This window comes from Rhipicephalus sanguineus, chromosome 9 (assembly GCF_013339695.2).
Source record: "Rhipicephalus sanguineus isolate Rsan-2018 chromosome 9, BIME_Rsan_1.4, whole genome shotgun sequence".
NCBI lineage: Eukaryota > Metazoa > Arthropoda > Arachnida > Ixodida > Ixodidae > Rhipicephalus > Rhipicephalus sanguineus.
The window spans coordinates 96,033,894-96,052,023 of NC_051184.2; the positions used below are offsets into that span (position 1 = coordinate 96,033,894).

General features: G+C 47.1%; 2 protein-coding genes across 3 annotated transcripts; both read right to left on the reverse strand.

Annotated features, from left to right (window-relative positions):
* Nucleotides 1-2,696: 2,696 nt before the first annotated feature.
* Nucleotides 2,697-14,057, reverse strand: LOC119406035 (uncharacterized). Of its 2 annotated transcripts, XM_037672884.2 has the most exons (3): nucleotides 13,506-14,057; nucleotides 6,171-7,136; nucleotides 2,697-4,930 (listed from the first exon to the last, which is right to left on the reverse strand). In XM_037672884.2, the coding sequence occupies exons 1-2, from the start codon at nucleotides 14,043-14,045 to the stop codon at nucleotides 6,210-6,212; spliced, it is 1,467 nt and encodes a 488-aa protein (XP_037528812.1). In that variant the 5' UTR covers nucleotides 14,046-14,057; the 3' UTR covers nucleotides 2,697-4,930; nucleotides 6,171-6,209. The 2 variants fall into 2 exon arrangements, with proteins under 2 accessions (XP_037528812.1, XP_049275243.1); XM_049419286.1 differs by having other exon boundaries at nucleotides 2,697-7,136.
* Nucleotides 14,058-14,384: 327 nt separating this feature from the next.
* On the reverse strand, nucleotides 14,385-15,191 carry LOC119405757 (tigger transposable element-derived protein 6-like). The gene has a single exon (XM_037672591.1). The coding sequence runs from the start codon at nucleotides 15,189-15,191 to the stop codon at nucleotides 14,385-14,387; it is 807 nt and encodes a 268-aa protein (XP_037528519.1).
* Nucleotides 15,192-18,130: the final 2,939 nt, after the last annotated feature.

Below are 18,130 nucleotides of genomic sequence, written 5' to 3' on the forward strand. Positions count from 1 at the left end.
ATGATCACTACCCAAGCTGTTAATTGCCTTCTTCGTCTATTCTCATCTCTCTAAGTTTGTCATATATTCCTTCTGTCATGAGACAGTAATCAATGCTCGATTGCCTGTTTCTGACTTCCCACGTGATCTGCCCCTCACACTTAGGCCCCACGTTAACTATCTCAAGACTATGTTGCTCGCAGAGATCTAGCAATAACTTGCCATTGGTGTCTGAATATCCCCACGGGTCCGGCACGGCAGCGCCGCGGCGCGGAAGTTCACCGCAAAAGGCCCTCGCTCCTCCCATGTATTCGCGCGGCGCTTTGGACACTCCCCCTATTCTAGGTCACTCTAATCCTGCCTAGCGCGCAATCGAGGCGCGTCCGATAGAGGGCGACTCCGTAACTCCTCGAGGCCAATACTATACTATATATTGCTATACTTGCATCTCTGTCTTTTCTCTCTTTTTTTTCTATTTCTTTCTCTCGCATCTCTATTTCTTTCTCTGCCTTTCTATTTTCTCTTTCTTCCCTTTCTCTCTCTCTCTGTACTCGTTCTTTCGCCCATCAGAGTTGTTGTACCCCACGCCGGAAAAAGTGGCGCATGTGTTCTGGAAGCGAATCAGAAGAGGAAGAAGACGAGGCAGAGAGCGCGTGCCGGTTAATGATGACGATAGCTTTCTGGTCACGTACGCCACTCAGCACAACGAAAAGCTTAAAGGGGCCTTGCAACATTTACTAAGTAATCATCGAATGGCTTCGGTAAAAGAGCGTATTGCCTCACGAATCGACTGCCGCAAAAATGTTTACAATCCGTCAAGTACGAGCGGAGTTCCAGGGATTCGTCGCACGCTTCAAGCGCTTTCTCTCTCCTCTCGTACCAGCGAGCGCGCTGAAAGCCACGCAGGGAGGGGAATGCCAAGGGGGCAAGGACATGCGTCCCTTCTTCAGCGCGCGCCATGACCTTGAACACTTTTCCCCTTAGAACGCGCGGCTTACTTTCAGTGTGATGGCGAGCACGCGAGATCACGTGGCGGCATCCCGCGGCAGCCACGGTAGCTATGCAGCTCACGATGCTCAAATCAGCCAATGGCCGTGTACTTTGGGTTTATGGTATCATTTGTCGAGAGAAGAGGGAACGATCTCTAGCTGAATTTGAGAATTGTAAATTCCAGGTCACGTACTGCGCTGTGTTTGGCTCGCGCATGTTCTCAGGAGCCTCGACTACCGATCGGCAGCGTTTTCTGACATGCGGCGCTGTTGTCCCGAACACGCCGATAGCGAGAGTGGATGCACATTCCATTTTCTAAAGCAGGGGTGGCAAGCAGAAAGCAGACCATGGTTCTCTGTTGACCCATCCGAAAGCACACATCTTAAATAAACGCTTGTGCATTCCTTATCGGCAGATTGGCTATGCATTTTTTTTTTCACTGGAGTTGCGAGCAACCGTATCTTTATCGCAGTTACCCTGAAAAAGTCCGCCGCCCACCCTTGCTTTAGCAAAGACATTCTCGCTATCGGCGTGCTCACGTAAAACAGCGCCGCGTGTCGTAAATTTGGCGCTCCGGCCGCCGGTCACATTTGCTATTTTCCGTAGCGACTGTACGTCCTTTACTACTGACCTAATTCAGGCGATCTTGGGGTACAACCAGACAAGCCACCGCCGGACCAGCGCCTACCACTCACAGACCGATGGCCTCGCCGAGCGTCTAAATGAGAGCATCGCCGACATGCTGGTCATGTACGTCGACGTCGAGCACAAGAGTTGGGATGCCATCACAGGGTTACGATTGGTGGCTACATTGCGCCAAATTGGCTACTTTACGACCTTGTCTGGCGACAAAAATTTCAGGTTCACTCCATGGCTACTTCGAGCTTCTATTTTGGCGCTTTTACTAGACATTTTACAGCGAAAGCTGTTACATCACCACAGGCCCGTAGTCAGGAATTTTTTTCAGGGGGAAGGGGGGCACTTGCTGAAAACCTTGTCCATTTGAGAAAAACGCCAACTTTCATTATTTTTGGCAAAAAACCTACTTGACCAAAATTTCGGGGACACCCCCCCCCCCCCCCCCCCGCCTGTTTACGGGTCTGCATCACCACAGCAGCCAATTTTTGTGCGGCGGTTGTCCGCCACCGCCGGTGTCCGTAACCGCTATCGCGCGAAATCAGATACCTTTCTTGCTCGTTACGTTTTTGTTGTCTTCCCTTTCTTTCTCTATTTCTCCCTTCCTCCGATTCTTTGTCAATCTCTTTCTTCTCTCTATTTCTCGCTTCGTCTTTCGCTATTTCTTCGATTGTCTTCCCCTTCTTTCTCACTTGCTATGGCATGCTCAACTCTCTCCACTCCTCACCCTCGCATCTCTCATCCTCAGTTCCCTTAATGTTCCTATTAGCCCTTGTCTTAAGTGTCAGTTACACAACTGTGATAAACGATTCCAGAAAATAGAAAACGGCAACAAACTTTATTGCCTTGTAAAAATAGCGTGACAAAGGAGTGACTTTGCCTTATGACTCGGACAAACATCCAAATGTAAAACATCTGAAATCATAAGTAACTGTCCCCACTGGAATCTGAGGCAACATGGAGACACTAATGAAAACAAGGGAGCAAAAGTCAACAGTGAGCAACAAATGCTTCTAACTTGACAAGTCTTTCACACACTTGGCACACAGTGTGCCTAACATTTGAACACTGCAACAGAATATACCGGTAGGCATTCAATGCCATGAAGCTCTGGGCTCATCCAAAAGCAAAAATTGCACAACAAAAGAATGTCACACATGTAAAAAAAAGAAAAGAGTTCATACATAAGCCCCTGTATGACTCGTGAAGCCTTGCCTTTTTTTGAAGCAGAAAAGGAAGTATCACTCATTCAAGTATGGCAATGTCACGGGTGCAATCGTTCATCTTGTTAAAATGGTACACCAAATGGCAGTGTTGAAATCAGAAGCGCACATGCAGAAACACTGCACGATAGTAGGACCTCATTTCTACTTCCAGCATTTCAATTACAGCAAAGTGCAAAATAGTTTCACGAAAGAGCGTAGTTCACGAGGTGCAAATGCATGTGCTCAAGCACACATTGCAGTAACGATGCTTGAACATATGACCGTACGAAAGAGTATCTCCTACTGCACATATATCATAAGAATTGACATCTTTATCATGTCACTTCCATAAGCTGGTTTCCCATCTGGAGCATAGCACTACGAGGGAAATTGGATACTGTCGCTATGGCAATGCTACGTTTTGTACAACAGGAGTACATGCTGTACAAAATATCGTGAGAACTGGATTGCGACACAAGCCTATCGACAAACATATGGAGCATATCCCCATTGCATAACAATAACCTGCACACACAGTGGTGCCTGTGTAGGAGACTGCCTAGTACACATAAGTCCTGAAATTATGTTTAATGTGGCCAGAATAACTTGCGCTCTCACCTACCAAATCGGACACGGTGGCACGCAGGTGGTCTCACACGAACAGGAAGTTTGGCTTTCAGACACCTTTATGGCTGAGCTGAGAACACTAATTCTTTTGTTATGGGGCCCCCGAGAAACAACTGCCAATTTTTTATCTGCAGTTTTTTCAACACATTAGACATCTCAGGCAGAACCCTTCAACGAATCATGGCATACATTGTATGAAATCAAGACCACACCTTCAGGCTCATTTTATCATTGTGTGGAACATTATGGCATCTTGAAAAATAAAGCTCTTGAGGCATCGTCAAAACTGATCTATGGTACGCCTGCCACTTTGTCAGCGAGACTACGCAAAATTTGCCCTTAGGTTGATTTTGATACGCAACTATTCAAATAAAAGCAGCTGTGAGGACGCACAAACTTCTGACTGGTTGTCTAATTTTCTTTCCAAACTTCTACAATGCTTCAATGAAGCATCACTCATGGGTAAATGTTCAGAAGTGCACATTGTTTCAGTAATACTTTTAGGCTCACATCAAGCCTGAAAATGTTTTTACTGATCACTGTCTGGACAGCATATATGAAGGTTTTGCAGAATGCTTCCAATCTTGAGGAGCTCTCACCCGCATAAAAGCACACGGTAAATTTCATACCAATCTTACGCAGAAGGTTGGCTGTTATCTTCAACAATTCTTGTGCAAATTCTTGTGCAAAGCACACCAAGGTTCCAGCATCACTTCAATGTGCACAACTAAGCTTCATTGCCGACACAGAAGCTACTTGAGCATGATAATCTCACACAGAGGCTCAGCTTGACAACTGATTCGATAGCCTGAAGAATCCACCCCCCTCCCCTCCCCATAAAAATTAATGAGGTGCTTGCTGCAAGGAAGAGGTACAACCACATTTTCATATTTGAAAATCTCAAAACTAGGGATGTGTTTATCAGTAAAAATAGCAAATTATTTTTTCGCTTTGTGCATCACAAGGTGATGTTCTGAAATTTGACATCAGAATTCTTAACATCCTTCTGAGCTGTCTTTTCAAATTTCCACAGAAACCATGAAGTCTTAATATTGAGTAGTCTTGCTAAGCAGAACGTGAAGGCACCAGCAAAATATCTTCCATATAGCAGGAGTTTCGGTAATAAAAAGATAAGCAGCTGCTAAACACAAAACCAGCCAACTTACAGCAACTGTTCCGTTTAAGCAACTTCCGTTTACCAAGACACTGCTATATGCTTTGACTGCTGCGTCTTAAAGGGCCCCTAAACCACCCAGAGGTCAGAATTGATTTGTGGTGTTGCAGTTGTGAACGAGTCTTCAACAAAAACGTAGCCGCGAGAATTTTTAGAAATGGTGCTGTAATATCGGAGTTACACGCTTGTGATGATCCAAAAGTGGCCCTAGTTCGCTTCGCTCTTTCCTTCACTACGCTCTGTTCGTCGGCTCGTCTCTCCTCTTGGCAGACTGTTCCTCCTCACTGAGCGAGAAGGAGAGAGCGGCGAGTGCGCGTACCTGCAAGCAGACAAACATACTGTTTTTGTTGCTGACATGACCAGACGCGAGTGGTGACATCATGGCCAACGCTGAGGATTACCGAGAGCTCTACAGAGGAGAAGGGATTGCTTATAGGAATTTCTGGCGCGCCTGCAGCCCGTAGCACTGCCGCGTTTGGCATTGTTCATTGTGATGGCATTCTGAACTCAATGCACGCGTTTACTTGAAATGTTAAAGATTTATCGAAGATGGTTTAGGGGCCCTTTAACACAAGTTGGCACAGCATAAACGCACTAAAATTGAGCATATGTCATGCAGAGTTAAAAGCATATAAATAATGTAGTAATAATTTCTGGGATATGTGCCAAAACCACAATATGATAAAAGTTAAAAGCAAGATTAGGACAACAAGTACTGCACTCTAATCTACCAGGTTGCTTTTTAGACTGTACAGAACTTTTTGAACTTGCTTGTCATAGACTGCACACTTTACTAATTGAACTGGATTTCTCCAAGACGCTTAAATCAAGTGCATCAAAACATGAACATATGAAAAATGATGTAATAAGTTTAAAACACAATGATCCTTCGTTAATTATCTAGTTTTCTCTATTAATCTCCGGTTTTTGTGCGACAAATGTTCGCAACTCGGGTATTACAGCAGGAGCGTTAAGATTATGAAAAAACAACTTGCCATCTCCCCGTTTGTGCATAATACTACAACAAAATCCATAAGGATTTCTCAGAAAGAAGTTTCCTGGTTGAATAAGATGACACAAGCAACCTGACATTTCTTTTGTTAGCTTAACTCCACCATATGAACAAACCTTCATGTATAGTTAATGCAATAGCGCCAACCACATGGACGGGGCAAGAGCACTATTGCATGAATTATATCCTACCAACTAGCCCGTTAGTCTGTTTTTTTGAGCTCAGCTCAGCATGATTTGGCAAACAGCAAATGGTTTACTTTATAACAACTTGCAGTTGCCGCGCCCTTCTTTACCAGCCGTGCAAACAATTTATTAAAGCTCCATACAACCAGCTATACTGCAAAAAGCATCAGTCCTGCCAAGAGATTCATCAACCAGTTGAAGGAAGTATCGCTTGATGATATACACTTTGTACAAATGGATTCTCTTCAGGTCATCATGGAACAGCTAATTATTTACTTAGCATCGCAAGTTCTCTTGCCAAATGCATTCATTTAATGGCTATGCACATTAACCCATTAAAGGCTCTACAACATAAACTGCACCTTGCTGCGAAAGGCATGATCCTGCCGTGAAATGCACATTCAATACTCCTTTTCTTCAACCACGTCTTTGTCATCGTGTTCCAAGAGGATTTTCTTGAGCTCGTCATGGAATCTCTCGTGGATTATGGTCTGCTTTAGCCTGTCAAGTGCCCACGGGCTCCCGGTCACCATGAGCTTGAAGAACCAGTCGCCTCGAGCATCCTGCCAGATCATAATCGCGACCTTCTGAAGTTGCATCCATTTCCGCAACAGGCCCCGGAACCGGTTCTCCTGTCGCTCTATCGCCAGAAAGAAGTCGTCGTCATCTCTCATTGGCAGCAGCACGACCTGCGTCTGCGTCGGTCCCACAGGTGTCACCGACTCCAGAGGAATGTCCTCTTCCACCGCCTCGCCGGGGTAGAGAAGTCGGAAGAGCGTCCGCTCCGCCAGGTCAGCCAAGGCAAACTCCATCTTGCCACTTTTGGGATTCACAAAAAGCACCAGGTTCTTGAGGATGTTCACGAGAACCAAGCTGGGCTGCTTTCGGACGCGCGCGAGCCCGAAGTTCATCTCGAGCTGTTCCAGGGTTTTCTGCAACACGCGCGCCACATGTTTCAAGTAATGAGCCGCCGCGTCTCCATCAGTGTTCCACAGGAATTCCTTGTTGCCCCTGAGCCAACGTTTCAGAAGTCTCAGGGCGTTGTTAAAAAGGGCAGTTTTGAAAGGAACGTCCGCCTGGTCCTCCCGTGGAATCAAGGCGTGGGTTACGCGGTCTCGTATACTTCCCCTCGTTGGTCCGTCTGTCGGAGCTGCGCACTGCAGAATGTGCACGAGTTCGCTCGCCACGCACCAGGCAAACCCTTCGGCCTGCGCGCCTTGTTCGTAGGCGCAGCAGTACCATGCCGATGCACGACGCTTCGCCTCCCTGTAATCTGTGCCAAGGCCTTCGAGGAATTCGTCACGTGCACGTGCCATGATGTGCTTGACCTGCAAAAGACATACAGATGTCTAACATGAGAGCGCTTTTTTTGCCTGGTTTACTACTTTTGCCTGGCTAGGCAATACTGACCCCAAAATGATCAATGTGTCAAAAAACTAACCTCCATTAAGAAATAGAGCCCAGGCACGTAGCATCGTAGAGAACCGGCAGAGTTTACTGCTACTTGAAGACAGATTATCTATCTCCAGCCAGTACAATTACAGCAATATTTGTTCCAATTAAACAAAATTAGTCAAACACAGATATAAAAATTCAATCCCCCCCCCCCTCTACAGTGAAAGATAATCTGGCAAGATTTGGAGGGGGGCTTTTGCGCGGTCACAGATCACAGTTCGAGATGGCGACGGAAGTGTCGCTAAGGATAAAGAATGCATACCCGTGCTTCCAATAGAATGCTTTATTGAATACACATGCATTTACTGTTGTTATTTGCCCTCATTGGGTGAATAAAAACAGTGAATGAAACTGAAAATGGCGAGAGCGGAGAGGGAGGAGCTCTCGCTCGGTCATTGGCACATATTTCAAGTCTCCTGAAAAATGAAGGGGGGTGCTTGCTCGGGATTTTATGGTAGCTACTGCCAAGCTTTTGCAGAGAGGCTAAGTTTTTGCTAGCAGTACTAAGTATGCCTAGGGCCGTGGTGGTGGCAGCTCAGAAGAGGAAATAGCCAGCCGACGCCAGTGCACCATATTTAAAGAGGGCGTTTCAACTTTGTTACGCTTGCGAACAACTAGCTCCACACACAACTACAAAATTTAAGAAAGGGAAAATAGACAACCACCCATTTGTAGCACGAAGCCACAAGGAAATCCACACGGATTTCTCAGAAAGAAAGCCTCTTAGTCGTCGAAAAATTCGTCCTAGTCCGGGGTTCGAACCCGAGACCAACGCCTTTCCAATCGCTCTACCAATTGAGCTAACCAGGAAGCTAGCAATTGGCAGCAGGAGGGCGAATTCATCGACAACTCGAAGCAACTGGACACATATTGAAAATCAGTTCTGCGGAATCCCGCAAGGTGGCGGAAGGGTTAAGAAAGAAAAAAATAGACAACCACCCATTTGAAGCACGAAGCCACAAGGAAATCCACACGGATTTCTCAGAAAGGAAGCCTCTTAATCACCAAAAGATTCGTCCTGGTCCGGGGTTCGAATCCGGGACCAATGCCTTTCCGGGGCGGTCGCTCTACCAATTGAGCTAACCAGGAAGCTAGCAATTGGCAGCAGGAGGGCGAATTCATCGACAACTCGAAGCAACTGGACACATATTGAAAATCAGTTCTGCAGAATCCCGCAAGGTGGCGGAAGAGTTAAGAAAGAAAAAAATAGACAACCACCCATTTGAAGCACGAAGCCACAAGGAAATCCACACGGATTTCTCAGAAAGGAAGCCTCTTAATCACCAAAAGATTCGTCCTGGTCCGGGGTTCGAATCCGGGACCAATGCCTTTCCGGGGCAGTCGCTCTACCAATTGAGCTAACCAGGAAGCTAGCAATTGGCAGCAGGAGGGCGAATTCATCGACAACTCGAAGCAACTGGACACATATTGAAAATCAGTTCTGCGGAATCCCGCAAGGTGGCGGAAGGGTTAAGAAAGAAAAAAATAGACAACCACCCATTTGAAGCACGAAGCCACAAGGAAATCCACACGGATTTCTCAGAAAGGAAGCCTCTTAATCACCAAAAGATTCGTCCTGGTCCGGGGTTCGAATCCGGGACCAATGCCTTTCCGGGGCGGTCGCTCTACCAATTGAGCTAACCAGGAAGCTAGCAATTGGCAGCAGGCGGGCGAATTCATCGACAACTCGAAGCAACTGGACACATATTGAAAATCAGTTCTGCGGAATCCCGCAAGGTGGCGGAAGGGTTAAGAAAGAAAAAAATAGACAACCACCCATTTGAAGCACGAAGCCACAAGGAAATCCACACGGATTTCTCAGAAAAGAAGCCTCTTAATCACCAAAAGATTCGTCCTGGTCCGGGGTTCGAATCCGGGACCAATGCCTTTCCGGGGCGGTCGCTCTACCAATTGAGCTAACGAGGAAGCTAGCAATTGGCAGCAGGAGGGCGAATTCATCGACAACTCGAAGCAACTGGACACATATTGAAAATCAGTTCTGCGGAATCCCGCAAGGTGGTGGAAGGGTTAAGAAAGAAAAAAATAGACAACCACCCATTTGAAGCACGAAGCCACAAGGAAATCCACACGGATTTCTCAGAAAGGAAGCCTCTTAATCACCAAAAGATTCGTCCTGGTCCGGGGTTCGAATCCGGGACCAATGCCTTTCCGGGGCGGTCGCTCTACCAATTGAGCTAACCAGGAAGCTAGCAATTGGCAGCAGGAGGGCGAATTCATCGACAACTCGAAGCAACTGGACACATATTGAAAATCAGTTCTGCGGAATCCCGCAAGGTGGCGGAAGGGTTAAGAAAGAAAAAAATAGACAACCACCCATTTGAAGCACGAAGCCACAAGGAAATCCACACGGATTTCTCAGAAAGGAAGCCTCTTAATCACCAAAAGATTCGTCCTGGTCCGGGGTTCGAATCCGGGACCAATGCCTTTCCGGGGCGGTCGCTCTACCAATTGAGCTAACCAGGAAGCTAGCAATTGGCAGCAGGAGGGCGAATTCATCGACAACTCGAAGCAACTGGACACATATTGAAAATCAGTTCTGCGGAATCCCGCAAGGTGGCGGAAGAGTTAAGAAAGAAAAAAATAGACAACCACCCATTTGAAGCACGAAGCCACAAGGAAATCCACACGGATTTCTCAGAAAGGAAGACTCTTAATCACCAAAAGATTCGTCCTGGTCCGGGGTTCGAATCCGGGACCAATGCCTTTCCGGGGCGGTCGCTCTACCAATTGAGCTAACCAGGAAGCTAGCAATTGGCAGCAGGAGGGCGAATTCATCGACAACTCGAAGCAACTGGACACATATTGAAAATCAGTTCTGCGGAATCCCGCAAGGTGGCGGAAGGGTTAAGAAAGGGAAAATAGACAACCACCCGTTTGTAGCACGAAGCCACAAGGAAATCCACACGGATTTCTCACAAAGAAAGCCTCTGAGTCGCCGTGCTACTAACGGGTGGTTGTCTATTTTCCCTTTCTTAACCCTTCCGCCACCTTGCGGGATTCCGCAGAACTGATTTGCAATATGTGTCCAGTTGCTTCGAGTTGTCGATGAATTCGCCCTCGCGCTGCCAATTGCTAGCTTCCTGGTTAGCTCAATTGGTAGAGCGACCGCCCCGGAAAGGCGTTTGTCCCACTTCGAACCCCGGACCAGGACGAATTTTTCGGCGACTAGGAGGCTTTCTTTCCGAGAAATCCGTGTGGATTTCCTTGTGGCTTCGTGCTGCAAATGGGTGGCTGTCTATTTTCCCTTTCTTAACCCTTCCGCCACCTTGCGGGATTCCGCAGAACTGATTTTCAAAACTACAAAATTTGCCCGATATGTTCACAGCTCGGAGGTCCCCCTATCAGGAGGAGGTCCCCGTCAGTTGGTCTGAAACTTTGGTACCTCCTGCTGTAATACACTAACCATGTAACTCAACTGCATTATTTAATAAACTTGACTTGGCTAGACATGTCACATGACTACCTGTTACGTGATGTCATTTTAGTCACGTGACTAGCTTTTACGTGGTTTTTGGTAGGAACATGTCATGTGATTAGCTGTTACGAGGTTTATGGTGGGGACATGTCATGTGACTAGCTATTACGTGACTTTAATCACGTGACAAAATGTTACGCGATTTTTAGTCATGTGACTAGATGTCACATGATGTTACGAGATTTATAGTCACGTGAGTAATTACATGATGTTACATGATTCTAGTGACGTGGCTAATTAAGTCACGTTACGCAATTCTAGTCACGTGGCTAGTGACATGTGACGTGACTTTAGTCACATGACTAGATGTTACGTAATTTCAGTCACGTGACTAGTTATTACGGGATGCTTCGCACTAGGGGCACCAAGCTTGAAGGGAGTGCAGAGCTGGGCAGCCTTAGTTCTCTTTATTTTTCTATTTCTTTCTTCCTCTCCCTCTTTTTCTTTCTCTGTTTACTCTGTATTTTTTGTCTATTTTTATATTTTTCTTTATGTGTTTCTCGCTCTTTCTATGTTTCTCCTTCTTGCCCTTCTTTCTTTCTCTTTATTTATTGCTTCATTTTTCTATCTCTTTCTCTCACTTTATATCTATCTTGTTTTCTGTCATTCTTCCCTCTTTCTATTTCTTTCTCTCTGTGCTGTGCTTTACTCTCTCCCCTCTTCCTTTCTCTCCTCCTCACCCTCACTTCCCTTTCCCGCCACCTTGCTGTACTATACTATACTATGCAAGTCCATGCTATACTCTGCTAGCAGGCCTGGATAGCTGAGTGGTTAGGACGCTTGCCTTTGGATCATGGGTATGCGGGTTCGAATCACACCACCTCATCAGGAATTTCTTTTCGCCATGATTTTCTCTTTCCCCTTTCCCTCTCTCTCTGTACTCCTTCTCTTCTCTCATTTATCAGGGTTATTACAGGCCACACCAGAGAAACTGGCACACGTGTTTTGGGAGCAAACCAGAAGTTGAAAAGGATGATGCGAGCGCGTAGAGGTTCATGATGAAGATGATCCCTGTTTGCACTACCCAGCGCAATGAAAAGCTTGAAGAGCTCCGCTCTTAATAATTGCTTAATTTAAGCCAAGAGCAATGATGTATCATATGGTTGAAGAAAACTTTTTGACATCTTTGATCCTAACAACAGCACCACGAGGGTGCTTCCATTCCTGAAAAGTCTTGGGAGTAAATTAGTTCAGATTTAAGAGTAGCCTTCGAAATAAACCCTTAGAGACAAATGTTACCATAATACACAATCCAAAGTCTAGATAAATTGGAAGGTTTCAGGTATGAGAGACATCGCTAACAAAATTGATATATCAAAACCTTGATACAACGAATTTTGCAGTACAACAAAGTTTCTTTTGACGGATACCACTTTTTCATATCGAGGCTTAACTGTATTGCCGTGACATCTTTTAAAGAGAGAGCAAGTGCGAGTCGAGATGCTATCTGTGCTCGATGTCTTCTGTTTTAAGAGCAGTGGCGGTGGCAGCTCACAAGAGCAAATTGCCAGCCGACGTTAGTGCGCGCCATTTTTAAAGAGGGTGTTTCAATTTTGTTACGCTTGCAAACTCCTAGCACCGCACACAACTACAAAATTTGCCCGATATGTTCGCAGCTCTGCCTTCTTTTCTTGGAACGTGTTTTGTCATCGAACCAGATGTGCGGTTCAGAGCCACTTTAATGGCCTTCATCCAAGCTTTTGTGCCTACACTCGGTTAAACCTAAGAAAAAATGTCGGCTCCACGCATAGCCATCGATGTCCCTGTCCCAGACAACTCACATAACTCCTTGATCCAATAGTGCTTACCCATTTTCGTGATGTCAAGCACAAGTTGTGTCTTTCGGATAGTTGACTTTCCCGCACAGACACATTTGTGTTGCTGGCTTTAGGTCTGAAACTTGAATGCCCTGGTAAATGTCGTCAGGAATTCTGACATCGCTAATCGTCCAACCGTAATGTTTGAGTTAATATTGACGAGCCTTTCACTCTGAAAGGGACTGACAACCTGGTAGAAATGATCCTAGAAAAATTAAAAGGCCGTGAAATATAGCGACAGGTTCAAGCGTCCTTTTCACGACGGGAGTAGGATTATAGTTTTAAATCGTGTAAAAAAGTAACAAAAACAAAGGCATGTCGCACAGCCTAGCAGAACAGCCTTGGAGCTGGATCATGGAGTCAATCACTTTGCTGTACATAGTCTCACGCTATCATGCGCCCCATAATTATTACTCAAAATTAGAGTATGTATATTGTTATCCATCCACGTTCTATTCTACACTGGTTACCAGATAAAAGAAGTTGCACGCTGAGAAGTGGCGCTGCATTCGCGGCAGCTAGTGGAACATGACGAGTGCACGCATGCACAGTAAACTGCAGCTCACTGTTTGCAGCATGTGTTCTCACATGTGTATACGCCACAGATAGAAAAATTCTGATTATAAATGTTTCCAAGTGTTTTTGACGTTACCATTCCGTGATCAGACACTCTGACCGATAAGCTTTCCATTGCGCTAGAGAAAACAGGTACCATAAAAGTTGGTTGTTGGTCCCTTTAATATGCGTAGTACTTACATTAGCAGAGAAAAAGTAGTTATGGTTAGGGCGGCAACCAGCTAGCGTGACTGTCTTTCACAGCTGAAAGACAGGCACGCTGCGATTCTGTGGACAGAGCATACATTTTTTTCTTAGGCTGTAACTGAGTATAGTATCAAATCCCAGCAAATGAAACGTCTTATGAACTTTACCTGATATTCCACAACCACAGCCACGTCAGTGTGGTCGTGCTTCTCAGAGATGCGGGGATCCATGGTCATCACGGCACCAGATAGCGCCTCTATCTCCGAAGTGATGCCGTACGTGGCCAGAAGTGACCGGATTCGTAGCCGATACCTCGCCAGAGCTTGCCTCGCGACTTCCATGTGCTCCTCGTGTCCCTCGACGATGAGCCGAGAGTCGGGCTGCACGTCTGCCACGGGTCCCACGCTCTCCAATACCATGCCGCCCAGCTTGCGGTAGAGTTTGCCGAGCGCACTGCGGGACAGGTACGTGTCCTTCTCACAGTGCTTCTGCATGAAGTCCGGATAGGCAGCGGGCTTCTCACTCATGGACAGGTTCTCTGGCCGTCCCAGTTTGGCGAAGTCGACGGCACGTGACACTTTGCGAGCCAGGGTCTGGCACATGTGCGACTTGACCCCTTCGCGCAGCCAGTCGGCCCAGGCAAGGTGCGCGTTGCTGATGAGGCCTACAACGTCGTGCTGGATGTACTTGCACAGGAAGTCGACCATGTCCTCCACCTGCAAAGGAGCCCTGGATATAGCTGAAAGGAACCCTACAACACTTTTTTAACGCGGTCAGAAAGCGCTGTCAATTGGTCGTCGAGAATTCTGTGGACATGCGAGGCAAACATTATAATGCAGCACGTAACAGTGAATTTATACAGTAGAATCTCTTTACAACGAACTTCGCGGGACCGCCGAATTTAATTCATTATTCTGAAATATCGTAGCACTGAAAAATGATGTCGGTAATGTAACACAACAGCGAAAATAACGTACCTTTGCAGGAGGTGCACGTGTTGGGGCATAAACAATGAACGAAAACACTGGGAACCGAGTGGAAAAAATTTACTGCTTAAAAAAGTCTGTTATCTTCTTCTGGCGAGTAGAAAGCAGGTGATGGTGAATGTATGCCTCCACGTCCGCAACCTTCCTAAGGATGTCTTCAGGTACATCCTTGCAGCACCCGAGGTATGATCGGGTCTTCTCAAGGAACACCACAACAACCGAGCTGGAAATAGTCTCTTCCGTTGTCCGAGACTCTGCATCTCCAGCGTCGTCTTCGTCACTGCTACAGCAATCTTGCTCACGCACTTGACTCGCAATTTCTTTGCAGGTGAGCTCTGCGGATGTAGCCGCTGCGTAGTCACTGTCTACGTAATCCTCAAAGGTTACCGCAGCGTCTACCGGGAGCTTCTCGGTAAGCTCATTCCAAAGCTCTGGGTCGAGCTCCGCTTCGTCATCGCAGTCTCGTGGCGTTGGCTCGCAGTCTTGCGGCGTAAGCAAAGTCTCAAGAAGACCTGCCTTTCGCCAGCAGTTGCTAATGGTGCTTGCCTTGACGTTCCACCACGACCCTGTCAGCATTTCTGCGGCTCGACGAATGTTGACCTCCGTGGGCGGCTTCAGTTGTATGCTAATGAGAAGGCGCTGCACAAGTCGATTCCGAAATTCGGCCTTCACACATCTTATGCCCTGGTCTAAAGGTTGGAGCAAAGACGTACAATTCGGGGGCAGAAATTCAAGCTGCACATTGCTCAAACGTACGTTCACCATATGTGCCGAGCAGTTATCAACGATTAGAAGAACCTTGTTTTGTTTCTTCTTCATTGTGTTGGCGAACTGCAGCAGCCACTGCGTGAACAGTTCCCGCGTCATCCACGCTTTCTTATTTGCCCGATAGTCGCAAGGTAACGAGACGTTTTTCAAGAAGCGAGGCTTGGCGGACTTGCCAATAACAAGAGGCTTGAGTTTTTCCGTGCCTGTGGCATTGCAGCAGAAGAGCACTGACACGCGAAGACACTATTTTTTTCCGCCCTTCCATTTTTCACCTTTAAAGTTCATTGTCGATCAGGTAACAGCTGATAAAAGCACGCCGTTTCGTCGGCGTTGAAAACGTCGTCTGGACTGAACGACTCGACGATTTCCTGAAAGCGCTCGTTCCGCCACGCAATCGCACTTTCGACATCAGCCGCCTTTTCTTTCCCACACGCCACTTGCCACATGATGCCATTCCTTTGCCGGAACCGATAGAGCCATCCGGCACTTGCGTCGAAGCCAGAGGTGCCCAAAGCGACCACGAACTGTTGTGCCTTTTCTTGAATAACAGGGCCTGACAAGGGCACACCGTGTTGTCTGGTATCCTTAAACCATGTGAGGACGGCGTCGTCGACGGTTTGGTAGTTGCCCAGCCGCAAGAGTTTTCTTGAGGGAGCCAGCTGTGATTCTCGATGTAATTTCACGATCTTCTCCCGATCTTTCAGTATCGTTGCCACTGTTGACGGCGCGATATCACGCTCCCTGCATATGTCCACTTGCTTTTTTCCAGCATTCAGCTCCGTGAGAATGTCCACTTTTTCCTTGAGCGAAAACTGGCGTCGCTTCTTTTTAACGCTGGGGCCAGGAGAACTCATTGCCAGAAAGGCGACCGCACAACACGATCTCAACTTCGCAGCTCCGAACGACAGCAACTGGAAACGTGGTGAGAACAGCGGGACTAAGCCTACAACGTTGTTTGATTTGGTTTGACCAGTTTGACCAATTTGACCAGATGGTGACGCTCGCGTTGATGTCGACGCTGATGTGGCTGCACCCGTTGAAGCGGCTTTCCCGCCGCATATCTGCTGCAGATGATGATAGGTGTAAGCTTCAGCGATTTCTGTACCGAAACATTCACGGAACGTAATAACAAAGCATCTTGTTGATTTCGGGGTTAAATTACGTACGTTAATCTGAAATATTCGGTATTCTGAAATTCGTAGTACAGTCGACGTCCGATCTCCCGGACCCTCAAGGGACCGCGAAAACGTCCGGAAAAACGAATGCACGTGAAAACGCACATTTTTGGTCGGTATTTTTCGCTGACAGAGAGGGTCACAGCCGGAGTACAAGATTCCCATAGCAATTCAGCCAATGCATTGTTTAGGTGGCTCTGAAAAGAGCCGTTTATAAAAAAAAAATACGACGTGGCCAGCACTACCTCATAGGTCAGCACTTGGCGCAAAGAAGTCGCTTATTTTCTTTTGCACGGTCCGCTTGCCCGCGATTATGTCTGCCTCAATTTCAGTCAACGTCACGTTGCCGCTGTACACCAATGACAGTGTCATCAGTGCTCGCGTCAACTCCGTGTTCGTTGGCTGTGTAGATGCTGGCTCTTCGTTCTCGGTGTCGGAGTCATCGGAATCCTCCGTAACTTGATGAATGATTTCGTCATCGGTCAACTCCGCACATAGCTCGAGGTCTTTGTCCAGCGTCGGCGAAGCCCTCAAGGGTTATCTCGGCTGGAATCAACACGCCGCCAGCGCGCAGATCGTCGAAGGCAACGTCCGCGGATGGCAGTTCGTCATCGTGAGCCTACGAGGTGGCTTTGTGCGCTTCGAAGGCGCGGACGAAGACGAAGGAGCAGTCGGTGCCATTGCTGTAAACGGCGAATCCGCTCGACGAAAAGCGCAGCACGAAACAGCTAGGAACTCGGTGGATGCTGAAGGTCGGGAAACGTGATCACTGAAGGTAGCGCGCAGCAGCAAACGATCAACCGCAGACACGACCGCAGAGCTGGCACAGCTGACAATCAACACATGAACGAAACACAGTGAGGTTTGGCTTGGCTAAGCTACGGCTGGCCACGGATTGACACGTGCGGTTTCGAGGTTACAGCAGCCGCGGCGCGGTGCGGCGTTGCTGCTGATGCGAGTATGGTGATATGAAAAGAAAACAACCAAAATGGCGGCGTCGGTGGTGACTTTGGGTCGGCGGTTAACAGTAAAAAGTCCGGGAAATCGGATGGCGAAGGCTATAAGCGTCCGGAATTCGGACTTTTAATACATTGACTCTACGGGGAACTTGACGGTGCCACAGATGAGTCCGGGAAATCAGGCATGTCCAGAATTTCGGGGCGTCCGGGAAATCGGACGTCGACTGTACTGAAAGTTTTTTACATTGGCAATATAGGCATTTTGGCAGGGATTTCAAAAAAATTCGTTAATCTGAAAGTTTTATTAATCTGATGTTCGTAGTAACGAGATTTTACTGTACTTAAATTTCAAACAGCTAGAAATCGCTCCCTGATCTCTCGACAAATGATGCCACATACTGAAAATCAACTGCGTCAAATACCCGAATGACACGGCCACTGGCCGATTTGAGCATTGTGAGCTGTACAGTTACTGTGGCCGCCGCGATTGCCGCTATGTGCCCGCCACCATGGCACGTCGCAGCGCGGGCATGTGAGCCGCACCCCACGATCGCGCGTGTGTTCAAAGAAAACTAAGAAAAAGTGCTATAGGTCGTGACGCGTGGTGACGTACGGATGTAGCTTCTTGCCGCCCTGTCATTACCCCGTGTAGTTTTTAGCGTGTGAAGAATTTCTGTATCTTCACTCGTACTTGACAAACTATAAAAATTTCTTTGGCAGTCAATTCACAAGGCAAACTCCAATGCTGAGTTCATCTGATGATTACTTGGTACTTATTGCCAGCCCCTTGAAGTAGAGATAATAAAGATTACCTTTCAGTCTGTTCGATCAGACAGCCTGCTGAACTGAATGTGCATTGAATTCTTATCTCAGGTCAAATTTCCCTGTTGACTAGGAGGCTTTT